The sequence below is a fragment of the Maylandia zebra genome, linkage group LG6 (assembly GCF_041146795.1).
Source record: "Maylandia zebra isolate NMK-2024a linkage group LG6, Mzebra_GT3a, whole genome shotgun sequence".
NCBI classification, from domain to species: domain Eukaryota; kingdom Metazoa; phylum Chordata; class Actinopteri; order Cichliformes; family Cichlidae; genus Maylandia; species Maylandia zebra.
This window is the reverse complement of record NC_135172.1, coordinates 17,909,314-17,927,312: the sequence shown is the minus strand read 5'-3', so window position 1 is coordinate 17,927,312 and position 17,999 is coordinate 17,909,314. Positions and strand designations below refer to the sequence as shown.

Genomic DNA, 17,999 nt, shown 5'->3' with positions numbered 1-17,999 from the left:
AGCCTGTAGTTAATTTCCCACTAAATAATCTTCATAGTTCACATATCAAATACCACTATACAGGCCATTTTATTCCTATCAAAGGTTGCAAAAGCATTCCACAAACATTAGACACAATTTTTCTCCAGAGCAAAGCAAAGCAAAGAATCTCACAAAGATGAACATGGCTGTAAAAAAGGACACAAAACAAAATAAAGTTTAAAAGTTTATTCAAAATACATAAAACACTCACAGTCATAATCCGATGTCATATGATCAAATCTATAAAATGCATTCATTTACAAAGGCATGACAGCAATCCACATTCTTCACTTGCAGTACCTGTCTGCTTTCATTTTGCTTCGCCTGCAATAAAATAAAAAAAAAGGACATCTTATATTCAGGGTTAATCAGTGCAAATAATACGTGTATTAATTCCATGATTAGAATAACTTGAATTTAAAAACTGCTCTAAATGGTAACTACAGAGAACTGATTTGTGTAAGACTTTATATACTATAAGAGTAGATAAAGATTATGCCAACACAACAGGATAAAACCTCCGAAAATTTCACTGTGTAAAAAAACTAAATCAGAAAAGAAACAAAAATATATATACCCTTCAGTTTTTTTCTAAACCCTTGAATCCCACTTGAATTTTTCAACTGAGATTTTTTCCAAAGCAAATCTTCATTTAAAGATGTAAAACTGCTATCAGCTTTATCTTTGAAAGGGAATCACAAACAGAAGTGAAGTGCAGGAATAAAGTGGATTTTGAATGCACACATGCTGATCTTGAATGCCACCTTTTCATTGCTTTGTATTACACAGTGTGTGAACACACAGGCCTCTGCAGTACCTGAGTGCTTTCTTTTTGCACAAAACACTCCTCTGGCACTTTGAATTTAATAACTTCAGGTAGAAACACTCATTTGGGAAAGAAGATCCCTTAACAGAGAGCGCTCATTAAAAGAAGCGTAAGTGGCTGACAGTAAGGATATAATACACTTATTTTCACACCTGTCGAGCAAAGCTTCGTGAAATTTTCCATCCGTCCTGGCTTTCTTTAGGACAGTGGCGTCGCCCTCATTAACCCTGAGCCTTCGATCTTGAAAACTCTGAAACTTCTTCCTGTAAGACACACACACACACACACACACACACACACACACACACACACACACACACACACACACACACACACACACACACACACACACACACACACACACACACACACAGAAATGTTCAATGACATCAAGGCTTCATAAGCAGCTAAAACCTTAAAAAATAATTCCAAATAATGCTCTCAAGTATTATCTAAATGTTGACAGTGGCACCTAAACAGCAAAAGGCTGAGTGGTTAAGCCTACCAGCTGCCACCAGCGACCACACATACAGTGCTCTTATTTAAATACTCAGCTGCCGGAAGCGTTGAAGTGGGTAGTTGGATTTCCCCTTTAATTAATACATGTTGCTGTGCATCTGAATAAGCTTCACCTGAATATCATAAAGTCCCTGGAAAAAAGCTTAAAATAATCCCTCATTTTAATATAAGCCACCTTAACAACATACTTAAATATCTCAGACAAAACCTTCATAAACAAGTGTGGCAGTGTGTCGGAAAACTCTCCGATATTTACTTTCTCTCCCATTCTGCCTGCATTTTGCCGTTCCCAAGGCACACTCCATCCTGAAAAGCATTTCAGATGCTAAACACTACATCAAGACACAGGCTCAAGGGCAGCCATTATCAACATGTCAGCAAGATGAGTCCATTTCCCCCGCATTCATCTAAAACAAATAATAGTGGCCAACGAAAGCCAAAGCATGCCAAGTAAAAAAAACTAACAAAAACACAGCTTCAGACATATTGCCCGGAACTTAATAGGCCACAGACAGGCTGTATATAAAACACTTGAAGCATTGGAAGCGAAAATGCGCCGCTGCCTGCCTTCTCATCACGCTTTTACAGCAGACCATCAATTGTGCCTTTAAAGGCATTGGATTGATGAGGCAGATCCTTTAGGCGTGATCTTCTTCACACCCAGGCAAGTGTTTTTGCTGTTCAAATCTTGTCAGTAGAGACTGACACTTTAAGATAATTGTGAGGATAAAGAAATTACTGTTTGTTTTCTTTTATTTTCCTCCCTGGTTTTGGGGAGGCAGATGGTGCTCGGTTGAAACTGTAAAATGTCAAATTATTGCAAAATATTAAATTTAATTACTGATAGGAAGCATCAAGTGCTTGTAAGACAAATTCTATTAGCAGTATGAATTTTTTACAAAGAAAGTGTATCAAAGCAGAGTTTATGATTTACAGAAAATGGGACGGAAAAAGGTGATGATCATTTTGAAGCTGATGGTTGGTCCAGGATCGGGTTGTCTAGGCAACCCTCTGAATGTATTTACTACTCTGCCATATGGCAATCACCAGTATCCTGTGCTAAAGTTTATCTTGAGAGCTACTAACGTCTGGTTGCTAGTGTGTTTCCACAGTAGTGACATCATCACCAAGCCGAAGGCAGTGGTTTTCTATGATCTCTGATCGTGACCTCGACACGAATCGTTTCCTGTGTGGATGCAGAGATTAACCCAACGGGCATTAAGCTTTGGCCTTTTCTAACATAACGATTTTAAATTGGGCATTTTTCAGTCTTCTAACCTCTGAAACCGAAGCATCATGTGTAGATGCAGCTCACTGTTTGGAACATCGAGAAGTTGTGACCAGCAGTGTGGTCGGGGTTCAGATGATTTACTTACGCTGAAATATTACAAATGATATGTCATATAAAAGAAGTGTTATCCCTCTTTTCCACTAGTACCTACTCGGCTCAATCTGGTTTTGGTTGTTTTCCATTACAACTGAGAGCCACCTCAATGTGTGTCAGGTCGCCGTAGCAACATGGCCAAAAGTCTTTTGATGTCATTTGTATGCGACACAAACACAACAAAACAATGAAGAACGTTGAGGCGATGGTACATCTGCTGCTCCGTCTACAGCTTTTAGTCAGACTCAAAGACACGGTGTTGGTTTTCATGCTGCTGTTTCCCTTGTTGTTGGGTTTCAAAAAGTTGCTTTCACAACAGTGATGCCACTGGCTGGCCAATCAGTGGCATGCGACTCCACTCACTTGGAAACCCAGTAAAGTAGGTACTAAAAAAGTACCTGGTACCTCTTAATGAATGCCTTTAAATGTAATGTTTTTATGATGTTGTAAACACTGGAGGTTAAACGTTGTTTTTTGAGCAGCTTATCGATGAGACCTCATACTGACTGATACCTATAGCTTTGCTATAGACACAGTATTTCCCTGTCAGATATCCCTCTTTTCCTATCATTTTAACCATCTTGCAACGCCTCACATAAGCACATCAGCTTATCTGTGTTTCACTGCTTGCTACAAGCCTTTTTTTTTTTTTTTTTAAGTAGTGGGCCGTGGTACATGCAGCCGCTTTTTCTGGTTATGGACGTCAATAAATTACAACGTCCTCTTTTTCACAGGCCTATTTTGAAAGAGAACAGAAACGTCTAGTTAAACTTCACATTAAAGGAGAACAAAAGCATCTACTGAACTTAGCAAAGAATAACAGGTAATTATAACATTTACTTATTCTAACTTACGATAACCTTTCTAACGGAGAAGATTCCAAAGAAAATATAAGAGAACTTAACATTTTTCCTTCATTAGTCTTTGTTTGGGCTGCTTACACATTTCATAAGCACCGCTTATAAACAGCAGAGGTTACGTACACATAATTGATCTCGCAGGACTTCACGTTGCCCCTGTCCTCATCTGCAATGTCATCTTTACGCTTGACCTCTCGTTCTGCACAAGTTCGGATCTGTTCTTTGTCCAGTGGGAAAAAAACAAAAAACAAAGAGAAAGAAGAAAGAAAGAGGGAGAGAGAAAGAGAGGAGCAGGAGGGAAGTGGTGCGTTACATATCAATACCTTGAACTCCATGAAGTGAGGTCACAACATTTCCCCCTTCCCACTTAACAGTCAGACCCCTACAGAGATTGCATGCTTAAAATCAAAGGATTAACATGCAACCTTGTGGAAGAACACTATTTACACATCACCTTCACCATCTCGCCATCCCCTGCTGTCTTGCTCTTGGCCACAATGTCCCCGTTGTCACTGTAGGAAATGAAACAGCTATTTGCTGCCAGGAAAGCGATTTTACCCTGAAGCAGAACAAAAAGAAAACACAGGAGATGGGGAGAGGGGTGGGGTCGGGTAGATTAGATAGAATTGCAGTGGGATTGGTTGTTGTGACAGGCATGAAAGGTTGCCCAATATTTGATGTAAAAGAGTTTCAAGGTTGTGCTGGGCAGCTTGTTTATAGTTTCAACAAAGCATGAAGGCAAGCAGCACGCTGCAGTGATAAGGTAGATGCTTTCTGCATAATGAGCTAGTTGCTCATAACTTCAGGTAAATGCCATCTCCCATGGGCTTAATGTCAGTCGAGAGGCGTGTTGTATGAATCAGGGCTCTTTGGGGCTGGTTAAACCAAAACAAAACAAAGAAACTAAAACATAAGCGATCCTTTTACACGATGTGACACAACCACAAAATATGCATGTTGTGTTTCAAATACAAATATTTACAAATTTCAAGAATATAAAGTTCTTATTAAAACATTTATCATTCTTCTGCAAGTTTGAAGGTATCCAAAACATATGAAAAAAAGAGAAAACCCAAGTAAATATATTCAAATGTCTTATCAGACCACTAATTGTTTAGTCAATTATCTTACTTGTGTCGGTGCGATCAGTAGAGCAACTTAGTGTTCACAGCATTATCTGATGCTTTAATTTTTATCTTTATTTAGCCTGTTATCTTTGTTTAGATTTCTATCTTCACATGCACATGTTCTCTGCACTTCACTGCACAGTGGTGCTGCTGCTAGCGGGCTAGTAAATGCACTGATTAAATTTGTGCGACTGCCAAATCATCTCTTCAGAGTATAAAGTCAGACAGTAAAGGGACTAAAAGGCTGCACACCAATTAAAAGTAAGACGCCAGGGTCCCTCCAGTGTTTGTTGGCAGCCACTTTGATAATGAAGGCAATTAGAAACTATGACATAATCATTATTTTTCTTATTTTAATCCAGTGCCTTTAGCAGTTAAATCTGGCTGGTGTACTCTATCGAGAAGGGTTCGATAAACCCAGTGCAACCATTTACTAGATTTAGTGGAGTGATAGCTTCATTAGCAGAGAATAAAGTATCTAAGGTTTTCTATTCTATGTTTCGGCAGCCTGGCCATCCATATCTATGTGAACCTCGTTCCTTTGAAAACACTGTCCCTTTTATTAAAAAGAGTCTCTTCTAACACGGCAATGAAAAAATAGGAAGTCGGAGAGCATTCAGCCACAAAAGGCAAACAATTGTACAAGTGAAATTGCTTGATGACAACTTGCTAGGGACATTTATTGTATTATATAGCGACGGGTTGGTTTTCGGTTGGATCATCACAAGCTTCCAGGTGGATGTAAATGATACACAAAGGAAGAGGAGGGGTAGTGTGGGTGCTGCACCTGCTTGTTTTGGCCTATTATGCTGATGCTGTAGTGTGAGATCAAGCAACTCTAATTTTCAAAATAAATGTCAGATGTTCAGTCGCGACTTGCAATAATACAAACTGGGTAACTGTGCCAACAGCAAAAACAAAAAGAAAACTAAACAAAAACAAACAAAGGCCGTATCAACTTACTGCTAATGCAATGTGAACGTTCCTGGCAGCTGCAGCATTTAATTGGTGGGTTGAGTTATATTTTGACATAATCACAGAAAATTCAGTAGGTTTCAGGATTTATCACTGTATGGCTGTAGTATTCAGCATGTTTTATATAAGTACAAGATAAAAAAACAATGAGCAGAAGCCACAGCGAGCTGCATTCAGCACGCTGCACACCTCTTCATGAGGTAACAAACTTCTTTCACAGCCCTGCTGCTGGCAGACTCAAATATGCGCAGCATGAGTCTGCCAGAATAACTGAAATTGACATTAATAATAAAATCAATAGTTTTGTGACCTGTGGGATTAAGCCACATTTTCTGTCACCACCAGAAACTACTCAAGCTACCAATCTGGAATCTTGAAAAGATGCGTTTGTTTTCTGCAAAAAAACTCACTGGACTAGAAAGAAACTCAAACAGCAGCTCTGCATGTCATTATTGAACTGGTGGCATACATCGATTAGAAGATTTACTCACATCCTGGAAGACTGGTTCCCATTGTTCCCTGGAGCCAATGGCATCAGAGCGCCCCATCACCACACCCTCAGAGCTGATGCCGAGGTACTTTCCATATCCAGACTTCAAGGCTATCCTGCGACAGCAAAAAAGAAAAAAACCCTAAACAGATTTGTAAAAAAGGCTAATCTAATATTCAAAACACGTTCGCCACAGAATATGTGTTTCTCTGTGAAAAGAATAGTTCAATAACATTAGTGTATGAATCTGAGATCTATCACTGAAACTAATGCATAAGAAATAGCTCTGTAACAGGCAGCGTATCTTCAAGGATTGATCGCCCATGGGCTGGTAAATTACTTGTGTACATCTTGACAATAGAAACAGATCCTTAATATAAAATGCAGAAATGGGGTAATAAATCTGCTGGTGAGAAGATGAAAAAACAATGTGCAGTTTATCTTTGTATACTCACCGTGTGTCTGAGAGCTTGATGGCAGTAAACTGTTCGGGAGGATCTGGTCCTTCATCATCTGAAACACAAAGCAACATTTGCCTTTTAAAGATTTTACAGGTGTCAGTGGCCCTCTTCAGATTGTTTAAGTGTTATATTATTGCTCTCATTATAATCTTGGCTTTATTCCATTTTTTGAACCCTATACATAGTTTGTCCTAATTCAATATTTAGAGTTTGAACCTTTGAATCTTTGAACCCGCTTCGTATTTTACTTATGTATGTTTTTCATAAATTATGCAGACCCTCTGGTTATGTAGTGCTGTGCTGATCTGGGTGCCTGAGATGAGGCTACTTTCTGACATTTACAATCAGTCAGAGCTTTGAGGAATTCACAGTCCATCATTCAGGTCAACGCCGAGCAGACTCTGAGATGTTAAAGAATGCATTAATGAATAACAGACACTGATTATGTTTGGAATATGTCTGACTGTGACCCAGTGGGGTGGCTAAAAGAACATCTGCATGTTTCCGCTGACCTGTAGGTGACTGAACATTTCTAAAAGGCTGTAACATCCACAGTGTGGCATCAGTGTAGAAATCTCAGTAAAGACGATGAAATCTTTCATCTCCCTCTTGGTGCTCTAGCTTGTGCCCTCTTTTATCTACTGGAAATTGGTGTTTGCGCATGCAGAGGATGAGGACCCACTAAGGGAATTGGGATGTTTCAATCTTTCAGCCATTTTCACAGGTTCTCAATAAATGTGGTCTGAATTAATTGTTAGTAGGGTCTCTGTTCTGGGAGGACTGTGTCAATGAAAAGCGCTTCCTCAGAAGTGCCTGAAGGCAGAAATGGGTGAAAACTCAGAGTTGGCTCTACCCTCCTCCTCAAGTCAACCCCTGTTCAGCCTTTTCAGTCTGGTGTCTGGATTTACTGCGTAAGTAATTACTGCTTTGTGGACTGAAGGCGAATCCAGGAGCCTACGGTAAACCTCACCCCAGATTAGGTTTTTGCTTCTCAAGTTTGCACGAGCATGGAATAAGTAAAAAGCTGCAGACTTTACATCTTCATTTAAAACGACAAAATGAAAAGCAGAACCACTTATATCCTACTGTACACAGTGACCCCCCCTCCGTATAATCCTGCTCTTCAATTATCCTTGCCCATAATCAACATCATGTAGATAAGTATACACATAAAATAGTCTGAAAGTGTTGCAAACAAGAAAATGTTCTGTTTATAAAATTACAGACAATTGAGAAAAAAAAAATCCTCGAGTTAATTATTGTGATTACTATTATGACTGTCAAAGAAAAGCATCCTGAGCTGATACGGAGCTCTTTTGGACTACTGCAGCACTACTGATATATTATGAAACAACAAGCCTAAAAATAACTACAGGGAGTGCAGAATTATTAGGCAAGTTGTATTTTTGAGGAATAATTGTATTATTGAACAACATCCATGTTCTCAATGAACCCAAAAAACTCATTAATATCAAAGCTGAATGTTTTTGGAAGTAGTTTGTAGTTTGTTTTTAGTTTTAGCTATTTTAGGGGGATATCTGTGTGTGCAGGTGACTATTACTGTGCATAATTATTAGGCAACTTAACAAAAAACAAATAAATACCCATTTCAATTATTTATTTTCACCAGTGAAACCAATATAACATCTCTACATTCACAAATATACATTTCTGACATTCAAAAACAAAAACAAATCAGCGACCAATATAGCCACCTTTCTTTGCAAGGACACTCAAAAGCCTGCCATCCATGGATTCTGTCAGTGTTTTGATCTGTTCACCATCAACATTGCGTGCAGCAGCAACCACAGCCTCCCAGACACTGTTCAGAGAGGTGTACTGTTTTCCCTCCTTGTAAATCTCACATTTGATGATGGACCACAGGTTCTCAATGGGGTTCAGATCAGGTGAACAAGGTGGCCATGTCATTAGTTTTTCTTCTTTTATACCCTTTCTTGCCAGCCACGCCGTGGAGTACTTGGACGCGTGTGATGGAGCATTGTCCTGCATGAAAATCATGTTTTTCTTGAAGGATGCAGACTTCTTCCTGTACCACTGCTTGAAGGTGTCTTCCAGAAACTGGCAGTAGGACTGGGAGTTGAGCTTGACTCCATCCTCAACCCGAAAAGGCCCCACAAGCTCATCTTTGATGATACCAGCCCAAACCAGTACTGCACCTCCAACTTGCTGGCGTCTGAGTCGGACTGGAGCTCTCTGCCCTTTACCAATCCAGCCATGGGCCCATCCATCTGGCCCATCAAGACTCACTCTCATTTCATCAGTCCATAAAACCTTAGAAAAATCAGTCTTGAGATATTTCTTGGCCCAGTCTTGACGTTTCAGCTTGTGTGTCTTGTTCAGTGGTGGTCGTCTTTCAGCCTTTCTTACCTTGGCCATGTCTCTGAGTATTGCACACCTTGTGCTTTTGGGCACTCCAGTGATGTTGCAGCTCTGAAATATGGCCAAACTGGTGGCAAGTGGCATCTTGGCAGCTGCACGCTTGACTTTTCTCAGTTCATGGGCAGTTATTTGGCGCCTTGGTTTTTCCACACGCTTCTTGCGACCCTGTTGACTATTTTGAATGAAACGCTTGATTGTTCGATGATCACGCTTCAAAGCTTTGCAATTTTGAGACTGCTGCATCCCTCTGCAAGATATCTCACTATTTTTGACTTTTCTGAGCCTGTAAAGTCCTTCTTTTGACCCATTTTGCCAAAGGAAAGGACGTTGCCTAATAATTATGCACACCTGATATAGGGTGTTGATGTCATTAGACCACACCCCTTCTCATTACAGCGATGCACATCACCTAATATGCTTAATTGGTAGTAGGCTTTCGAGCCTATACAGCTTGGAGTAAGACAACATGCATGAAGAGGATGAAGTGGACAAAATACTCATTTACCTAATAATTCTGCACTCCCTGTATGCGCTTTCTTTCTGACACAGAACAATATGATCACTGTTTAATCTGTTAGTACAGAAGTTCCCAAAGTGTGGGGCCCGCCCCCTAGGGGGGCCGCAGAGCCATTGCAGGGGGGGCGCAGTATGAAGAAAAAAAAAAAAAAAAAAGAACGCTTGGACACTGCTAGCATAATGGACAGTTTTTTTGACGGGGCTTCCTTCCACACAAACGCAAAGCAGGAGATGAAGCATCGCCAAATATGTTTCCAAACCAACTTCCTTCCAAACCAAAGACTAGAAAATATGGTGAAGCATATCTTCCCTTTGGCTTCACCTGCACAAGTGCCGAGGTAGATCTCCGCGACAGAAGTGGTTTTCCCTGCATCGAAAGCAGCGCTGGGCTGTTCAAATCACAGACAAACAGTATCATTCTTGATTTTTAGTTCACAAGCACTTGTTGTAATGACTAACTACTCCTGACATTTTGGCGATGTTAGCTCTTTATACAGTAAAGTTACAGTGGGATACAAATAATATCAGGCTGATCCTGCCACGATTTGTTCCCTCGGTTCAAATCACGGACAAACAGTATCCCACAGTTATTTTTTTAAACCCATTTTGCACAGAGAGGCATTTTTTGAAAAAATTTATTGATAGCAATGTTGAATATTATTACACAGGAAAAAAACAACTACACGTAAAATAATTACACCGTGATGCCTCTGCCTTTGTAAATAGAGGGACAGTAACTGCGAGTATTTTGTCTCTATCTGCCATTCTGCAATTCATGTCATGTAAACAATAATGTGGAGCACAGCGTGATGTGAAAAAAGGAACATACCTTTGACGTTGCGAGAGGAACTCCGTATTCCTCGTCCACACGTAAACGCAAAACAGGAGTTTTAAAAAAATCTCAGTTTTCGGTGATTCAAAACGCCGTTTCCGTGTGGACGAAAGGTCAGAACGCACAGAAACAGCTGCGTTTTCAAAAATACCCGTGTAGGTGTGCACGTAGCGTAAAAGAGTTAGTAGTTTATTTTATTACTACCTGTAGTTTATTGCAGTTTACTTGTATTTGCTTAATTGTTTACTAAATGTTTGAGAATTGAGACATTTTTCTTGTAAAACAAAGGGGGCCTAGCAAAAAAAAAGGTTGGGAACCACTGTGTTAGTAGATGTACAATTATCATCCGATCATATAAGACCTCAGAGAGAGGGCGATGCAAATTTTTGTGTTAGGAGTAGGGCTGGACGATATGAGGAAAATCTAATATCACGACATTTTTTGGCTATATCACAATGGTTGATCTGATATCCTCGTGTTGGTGTTGTTCCCAGATCATCATACTAAATGTTGTTCCAGGATCAACGTTGCAAGTGACCAATCAGAATATTGTGACGTCATACTTTTGCAACTTCGGGAAAAAGCGGCGTAAAACAAAAAACTGTTCTAAAGCTGCGTGAAACCGCCTCTGTCCGCCGATCAACGGACCATGACCCTAACCCTAACCCTAACCCTTTAATAAACAGTAAGCAGAATTGATATTGTCCTTGCAACATTGGAATTTCATAAATGCACGAATGGCTTGGCGCGCAAAAGAATAACGTCACAACAATGTGATTGGTCACTTGCAATGTTGAACCTGGAACAACACCAACATGAGGATATCAGATCATCCATATCACAATACACGGTATACAAATGTTATTTTCAACCATATAGTGCCATAGAATTTAGAAGACAAAATAAACTGAGACTGAATGACTACAGACCTGTCGCCTTGACGTCTGTGGTCATGAAATCCTTCGAACGACTGGTGTTAGCCCATCTGAAAAACATTACAGGCCACCAGCTGGACCCTCTGCAGTTTGCCTACCGGGCAAACGGGTCGGTGGATGATGCAGTAAACATGGGGCTGCATTACATCCTGGAACACCTCAACCGCCCGGGAACTTATGCCAGGGTCCTGTTTGTGGACTTTAGTTCGGCTTTTAACACCATTGTGCCTGAACTTCTCCCCTCCAAACTCTCCCAGCTCAGCGTGTCACCAGCTACCTGTCAGTGGATCACCAGCTTCCTGACAGATAGAAAGCAACAAGTGAGGCTGGGGGAGATCACCTCTGAAACTCAGTCCCTCAGTATTGGTGCCCATCAAGGATGTGTCCTCTCACCACTGCTGTTCTCCCTCTACACTAACGACTGCACCTCCAAGAACTCGGCTGTTAAACTCCTAAAGTTTGCAGATGACACCACTGTCATTGGCCTCATTCAGGATGGTGATGAGTCTGCATACTGGCAGGAAGTTGAGCAGCTGGTACTCTGGTGCAGTCAGCACAATCTGGAGCTGAACACTCTTAAAACTGTAGAGATGACAGTGGACTTCAGGAGACATCCCTCAACTCTGCTCCCCCTCACCATATCAGACAGCCCTGTGTCGACTGTGAAGACCTTCAAGTTCCTGGGTACCACCATCTCCCAGGACCTGAAGTGGGAGACCAACATCAACTCCATCCTCAAAAAGACCCAGCAGAGGATGTACTTCCTGAGACAACTGGGGAAGTACAGTCTTCCACAGGAGCTGCTGATCCAGTTCTACACTGAGGTCATTGAGTCTGTCCTGTGCTCCTCCATCACAGTCTGGTATGGTGCAGCCACTAAACAGGACAGGAACAGACTGCAGCGGACTGTACGGGCAGCAGAAAGGATCATCGGCGCCCCCTTGTCCTCCATCCAGGATCTGTACCTCTCAAGAACCAGGAAACGGGCAGGGAAAATCATCGCAGACCCCTCACACCCTGGTCACAGACTTTTTGATCTGCTGCCCTCTGGCAGACGGTACAGAAGCCTGCAGACCAGGACCACCCGACACAGGAACAGTTTCTTTCCCCTTGCCATCTCCCTCCTAAACAGTTGACCTGTCACACTGCTCCCACTGCCAGACTGCAACTGCACCTTATGTACATTCTGTAGTATTCATTCCATTTCTGTATTTTATGTATATAAGTTTAGATTAGTTATTTATAGTTGGTTTACACAGCGTTGTGTATGTATGTGTAATGTGTATATATAGACGTGTGTGTGTGTGTGTGTGTGTGTGTGTGTGTGTGTGTGTGTGTGTTTTACATTGCTGTGCTTGAGAGCCACCATCTACCGGAACCAAATTCCTTGTATGTGTCTGCACATATACTTGGCCAATAAACACGATTCTGATTCTGATTCTGAAAAAAATGAAATTAAGAATGTGCTCCTTCATGCTTCTAACATATAAAATTTTACAATAAACCTCAAATTACAGAAACAAAAGCGTAAACAGTGACTATAAAAACAACTGACGAGGAATAGTCACAGGTATCACAGCTGATTTATTTAACATTTTCTTTGATGTGTGGGGAGACGTGGACATGCCAAGATTAAACAGTCTCATTTTGCAGTGGAAGACTTTTCAGCTGGTGGAATAAATTCATGGTACTGCTACCTTTTGCAGCAATAGTTTTATGGCATGCTTTGTTAATGACTGCATTCTGTCTGTGGTGGGGATGGATTTGTGGCATAATTTGCATAGTTCTGTTTTCTGGTCCATGTGAGACACTTCATAACCAAACCATGTCCATGAACAGAGGTAGCCCCTTGTTTAGAAATAAGGTCCTCGATTTGTTTTGACTGGTCCTTCTGTTTGGAGCTACCTGGTTCTGCTTCATCCCCAGTAGCCATGCTGGTATTCTCTGTGCCTGCATCCATGTAGTGACCATCCAAACGATGAAAAAAATATCGCTGTATACAGTGTATTTTGCCACACCACGAAACAAATGATAGATATAATATGAAACGTGTTTCATATTATGTTTTAATTACGTCATCAGTTATATTTCGTCATATCGCACAGCCCTAGTTAGGGGTGATGAGAGCTCAACTCCACCACGAACATGCAAAGTCAGGAGGTCATATACCATAAATTCAGCGACAGGCTCAGGCTCCCAGTGCAAAGTTCTACTTTAATGACCACATCTGAGGTGCAAATGACCTGAGCTGAGGGGCCTGCCATCACATGTAATCACCTCAAACTCAACTCACCACATTCCGCTTTGTTTGTCCCTTTCCCCAAAGTAAGGAAGGCAAAGGGAATGGACAAAACTTGAATAGGGTGAAACTTCTGGTTCGGACTTCGTACAGTCCCATAAAAAACAAAACAAGACCCAAAACAAAATAAAAAAATAGACACCAGTGAAACCTAAATCACAGTTCCTAGGAGCTGATCTTACAGTTAAATCTACAATAGATCACTTTTTTTTCCTTTAGTGACTCAACAGGAACTGTTGTGCCACATCACATAACTTTCCTGTTTTACTCCTAATATAAAAACAACACTGAACACAGCAGGCAGAGTGATGAACACAAAATAAATAACTATGAGCACAAACTAGAAGAATCATGTCATTAAAAATTAAATCCTAGATTCACACACTCCTTTTTATAAAAAGAGGAGAATGGAAAGGAGTATCCATGTACATATTCTTTTGTTTATATTAGCATTACCTTAGTGGATCATACTTGATCTACTTGCTAACCTTTCGGTTGTATTAGTTGGCATGCGTTTGGACTGCCAATCATTAGCAACATGGCTAACTGTAATAATAAGCTGCTGTACAGGATTACAAAAGCCTAAGAATATGCTTTTAAACAATGATAATAACATTTCAATAGCATGCTATGGTCATATGAAAACACAAAGCTGGATAACAGTAGGTAGATGTTGTTGCTTACTGACTGAGAAGAAATAATTCCAGTTTGCTGCTTATTTTAAACCACATTAAATTCCAAACCCTCATCCATAATTGCTTAGTACAGGCAGCCTACTGCTAGCCTAGCGCTATCCACTAAGGACTTCCAAGTTTCTTTGCACAATCTGAGTTCAGATTTCATGATAATGTCTGATGTCGCTTAAAACAAACAAATAATAAAAAAAAAAATCTTGAATGAAATTTAGCTCTATGCTGTATAGATACAGCACAGGACACAGACTTCAAATAGTTTTACACTATTTATCAGCTAATAACTTCGACTGTCTCTAGAATAAGCCATGAGCTGCAGAAATAGCTGAACCTTTGAAAAAAACAGAGTTAAATTTTGATGTAACCCCAGTCTCTCCTCTTACCTCTGTGTGGTGAACCAAGTGTGAAGAGACCGGTATCCAGGGCATGGATGTATGACTTGTTCTGCATCTCTATGGCAACTGTTCCTGTAATTTCTCCAAAGCTGCTTACAGACCACCAGCCACCTAGTGAGAAAAAAAGGTCCATGTCAGAGCTTAAATAATGCACGGCACTACTGTGAATTTAAGAGACATTAACAGTAGGGAAGAATATATTCCTTCAGTCATGAATGTATCAAGAATGTTGATGTTTGAATGAGTTTGAACAGACCCCTCTAATTTATTCGTTTTTATATCTGAAAGATCTTAGCTGTTTGTATGCTCAAAGAACACTTACTGCTTAATGGACAAAATACTAATGTAAAATACAGAAGATATACATACCAACAATATCAAGCCTTTCCTCTTCATCTGTGGCTTTTCTTTTCTTATCTTTGTTTTTCTTCTTTTTCCTGTGACATTAATATCAAGATGGAAAAGATCAGCTTCTTAATGAGCACTAGTTAATAGACAAATTAATGTGGGTATATTTTACCCTGCTTGCTAGCTACAAAGTTATATATATATATATATATATATATATATATATATATTCCTATGTAAAGAAAATGTTTGTGTCAAGTAAATAGGCAGACTGCTTTAATTTAGTATTTTATTACTTTTTTCACACAAAAAAAATCAAAAATGTCTTAAATTGTACAGTAGCTAAATTTAATTATAAAATAGACCTTGCAATATCCAAGCATTTTCCTTGAAATGCAACTTCCACTCTCTTGGAATAATACCAAATAATATATACTAAATACTAAGCAACACCAAATGAATATTATCATTTATTACTTAATATGGATAAAGGGTTTCAGGACTTCTGTTTCTCCATAAAAGTATTCAGCTCCAGTGAATTTTAACCCAAACTATAGCTTGGAGCTTTCATTTTATGAAGTTATTTATGTTCCTTATAATAAATATGATTTTTTTGCAAACCACATGCTGCATAATGTGGGTTTTTTTTTCTTTGTAGTTCTTTCTCTCTCACTTACACTTTCTTTAACATTGCTAACAGATTAGTTTATGTTACTCCAGTTAACTTATGCTTTAGGTAAAGCCTTCAGGTTGGTGGTTTAACATCACGCTTTATCTTTAAATCTTTCTGTTTATTTTGACTGGTAATTATTTCACTTGCAAAGCCCTTTTTTCAAAAACGTTCCTGTCCAACCTTAAAGACTGTAGATATGTTGGTTAACTACGGGCTAAGAGGTAAGTTTCTTCTTTGTAGCATTACTGTTAGCCTAGCCTAGCGTATTAATTAAAGCTAGCAGAGAAAAGAGCACATAATAAGCCCCGAAAAGTAGTTGAGGTGGCATCGGGTAATGCCACAAAGCAAAAATAGCCCTTACCCTTTATTATGACCTTTTAAAACCAGTTTGGTAGATTTTACGTGTGCGTATTCCGCCATGTCTTTAGCTAATGTTAACAGGTAACACAACAAACAAACGCCGTTTCCCGTTCAGAAAAGTACGGTGGCTGCGAAGTAACATTCTGAACCTGACCGTTCAGCTCACATTTCATTCATTTGTAAATCCAAATGAATGAAACATTGCTACCTGCTACTGTAGTAAATAAATACAACTAATCAAAAGTACAAGAATACTAATCATAGAAAAACAAATAAAGTTAAGTACTCTATAGAACAAGGTAGAGTGTCGTCAGAATATAATGTGCAATTAGTACAGCAAATAGCATACTGTTGTAATGGTATGACATTCAAAATTTTTGAATGTTAGTATATAAAATTACATTATTTCACATGAAATATTTTTTTTATTCTGTGCTACATTTGCAAATATACAAATTAGTACAGAAGCATTTTGACAGATAATCACAGTTCAGTAATCAGTCAGAGTAAACTACTTTAGAAACATCATAAAATAACATAATCAAATCTCTCCCAGACTCAAACCACACTAAATAAACTTTGCTCTTTGTCCTTTATTAGGTCATAAATATTTTTTATATGCCATATAATTTTATATACAGTCAGGATCTGAAAAAGTGGCATTTATCTCTTTTTTTTTAAAACAAACAAACAAACAAACACACACACACACACACACACACACACACACACACACAAAATGTTAAATGGTCTCTGAGTCAAACCCATAAGACCCTTCTCACAAATTCCTAAAAAGACACCAATCAGGGTAGGTGGAGGAGGCGTGGTTGACTGGGTTAGTGCTGCTGACCTCTGGCAGATGTCCTTATGTAACCGTGTATGCTAATGATGCCTCATTAGCAGGAATGACCATGACAGGAAGTAATAAATCATTTGTGGATACTGTCAAGAATTAATGCAATAAAACTCAGCTAGTAAGAACTCGGTAAAAAAAAAAAAAAGAGGAAATAACTACACGCAACTTCTGCAACCATCTTAACTCGCACAAAACTTGTTGACTGATGCAATAGTGAGATGGCTGTAATGCCTCAGTGAAACTCCTTGTGTTGCTGTGCTTGAGGAAAAGTTGATTTTGAGTGTGGAAGATTAATCTGTTTAGCAAAGTCCTGTAAGCTTGAGGGAAGTTGGAAAGTAGGGTTTTCAGAAATCATGAATCAACATTTTACCAAGAACTGAATCCCAGTTGTACTGCTTCTGTCATTTGTCAAATTCAGTAATACTCTGACATCAATCCCTGCTGCTGATGGGATTAAACAGTCATAAGTTGTACTGAGAGAGCTGAGTGATTAAGCTTAGAGTCCTTAAAATGAAGTAAATAAGGACGATGTCAAATGAAATGGTAACACACTAACTGATACTTTAGGACCCGAGCATGAAAGTAACAATAACATCCAGTTGCAGCACGTTGCTGCAACACAAATGTCCCACATATTAATACATAAGAAGATATGTGGGTGGGTTTTTTGTTTTTTTTGTTTTTTGGATAAAAAAAGAAATCACTGTAAAGCTTGATAAGAGTTTAATATTAAGAAAATCATTTTGGTTGCCAGATTGAAGAACATTCTGGTGGTCATTTTTTAAAGATACATGAATTATCATGTTTTCCATATCAACAGACCATCAAGCTTTTAGTTAGGATTGTTTTTTAATATTTAGGGCAGAGATTTTACTGAGATCTTATTTTTTGGTGAGTATTTGGATTGTCTTGGAGGGCAAGAACAAAAATGTGGTTATGAAAGAAGAGTCCCCCGTTTCCTGACCCGGAAGCAGCGAGAGAGCCACTTCTGTATGACTTTGAGTCATGGAGGGTAAGGTTTAGACTCTTG

General features: G+C 39.4%; 1 protein-coding gene across 1 annotated transcript; it reads right to left on the bottom strand.

Moving 5' to 3' along the window:
• Positions 1 to 192: 192 nt before the first annotated feature.
• Positions 193 to 16,253, bottom strand: frg1 (FSHD region gene 1). Its single transcript, XM_004549263.2, has 9 exons — positions 16,115 to 16,253; positions 15,102 to 15,169; positions 14,721 to 14,843; positions 6,658 to 6,715; positions 6,204 to 6,318; positions 4,065 to 4,169; positions 3,734 to 3,825; positions 1,000 to 1,110; positions 193 to 345 (listed from the first exon to the last, which is right to left on the bottom strand). Exons 1-9 carry the CDS (start codon positions 16,171 to 16,173, stop codon positions 309 to 311), a joined length of 768 nt encoding a protein of 255 aa, XP_004549320.1. The 5' UTR covers positions 16,174 to 16,253; the 3' UTR covers positions 193 to 308.
• Positions 16,254 to 17,999: the final 1,746 nt, after the last annotated feature.

What these genes read in the sequence shown, in the direction of transcription:
- frg1 (XM_004549263.2), bottom strand. Translation starts at nt 16,173, where the DNA reads ATGGCGGAATACGCACACGTAAAATCTACCAAACTGGTTTTAAAAGGT. An exon ending in ACTTGGTTCACCACACAGAG is followed by an intron (nt 6,716 to 14,720) that starts GTAAGAGGAGAG and finishes TTTGTGTTTCAG; the next exon opens with ATGATGAAGGACCAGATCCT. An exon ending in GGGATGGCGAGATGGTGAAG is followed by an intron (nt 3,826 to 4,064) that starts GTGATGTGTAAA and finishes GACAAAGAACAG; the next exon opens with ATCCGAACTTGTGCAGAACG.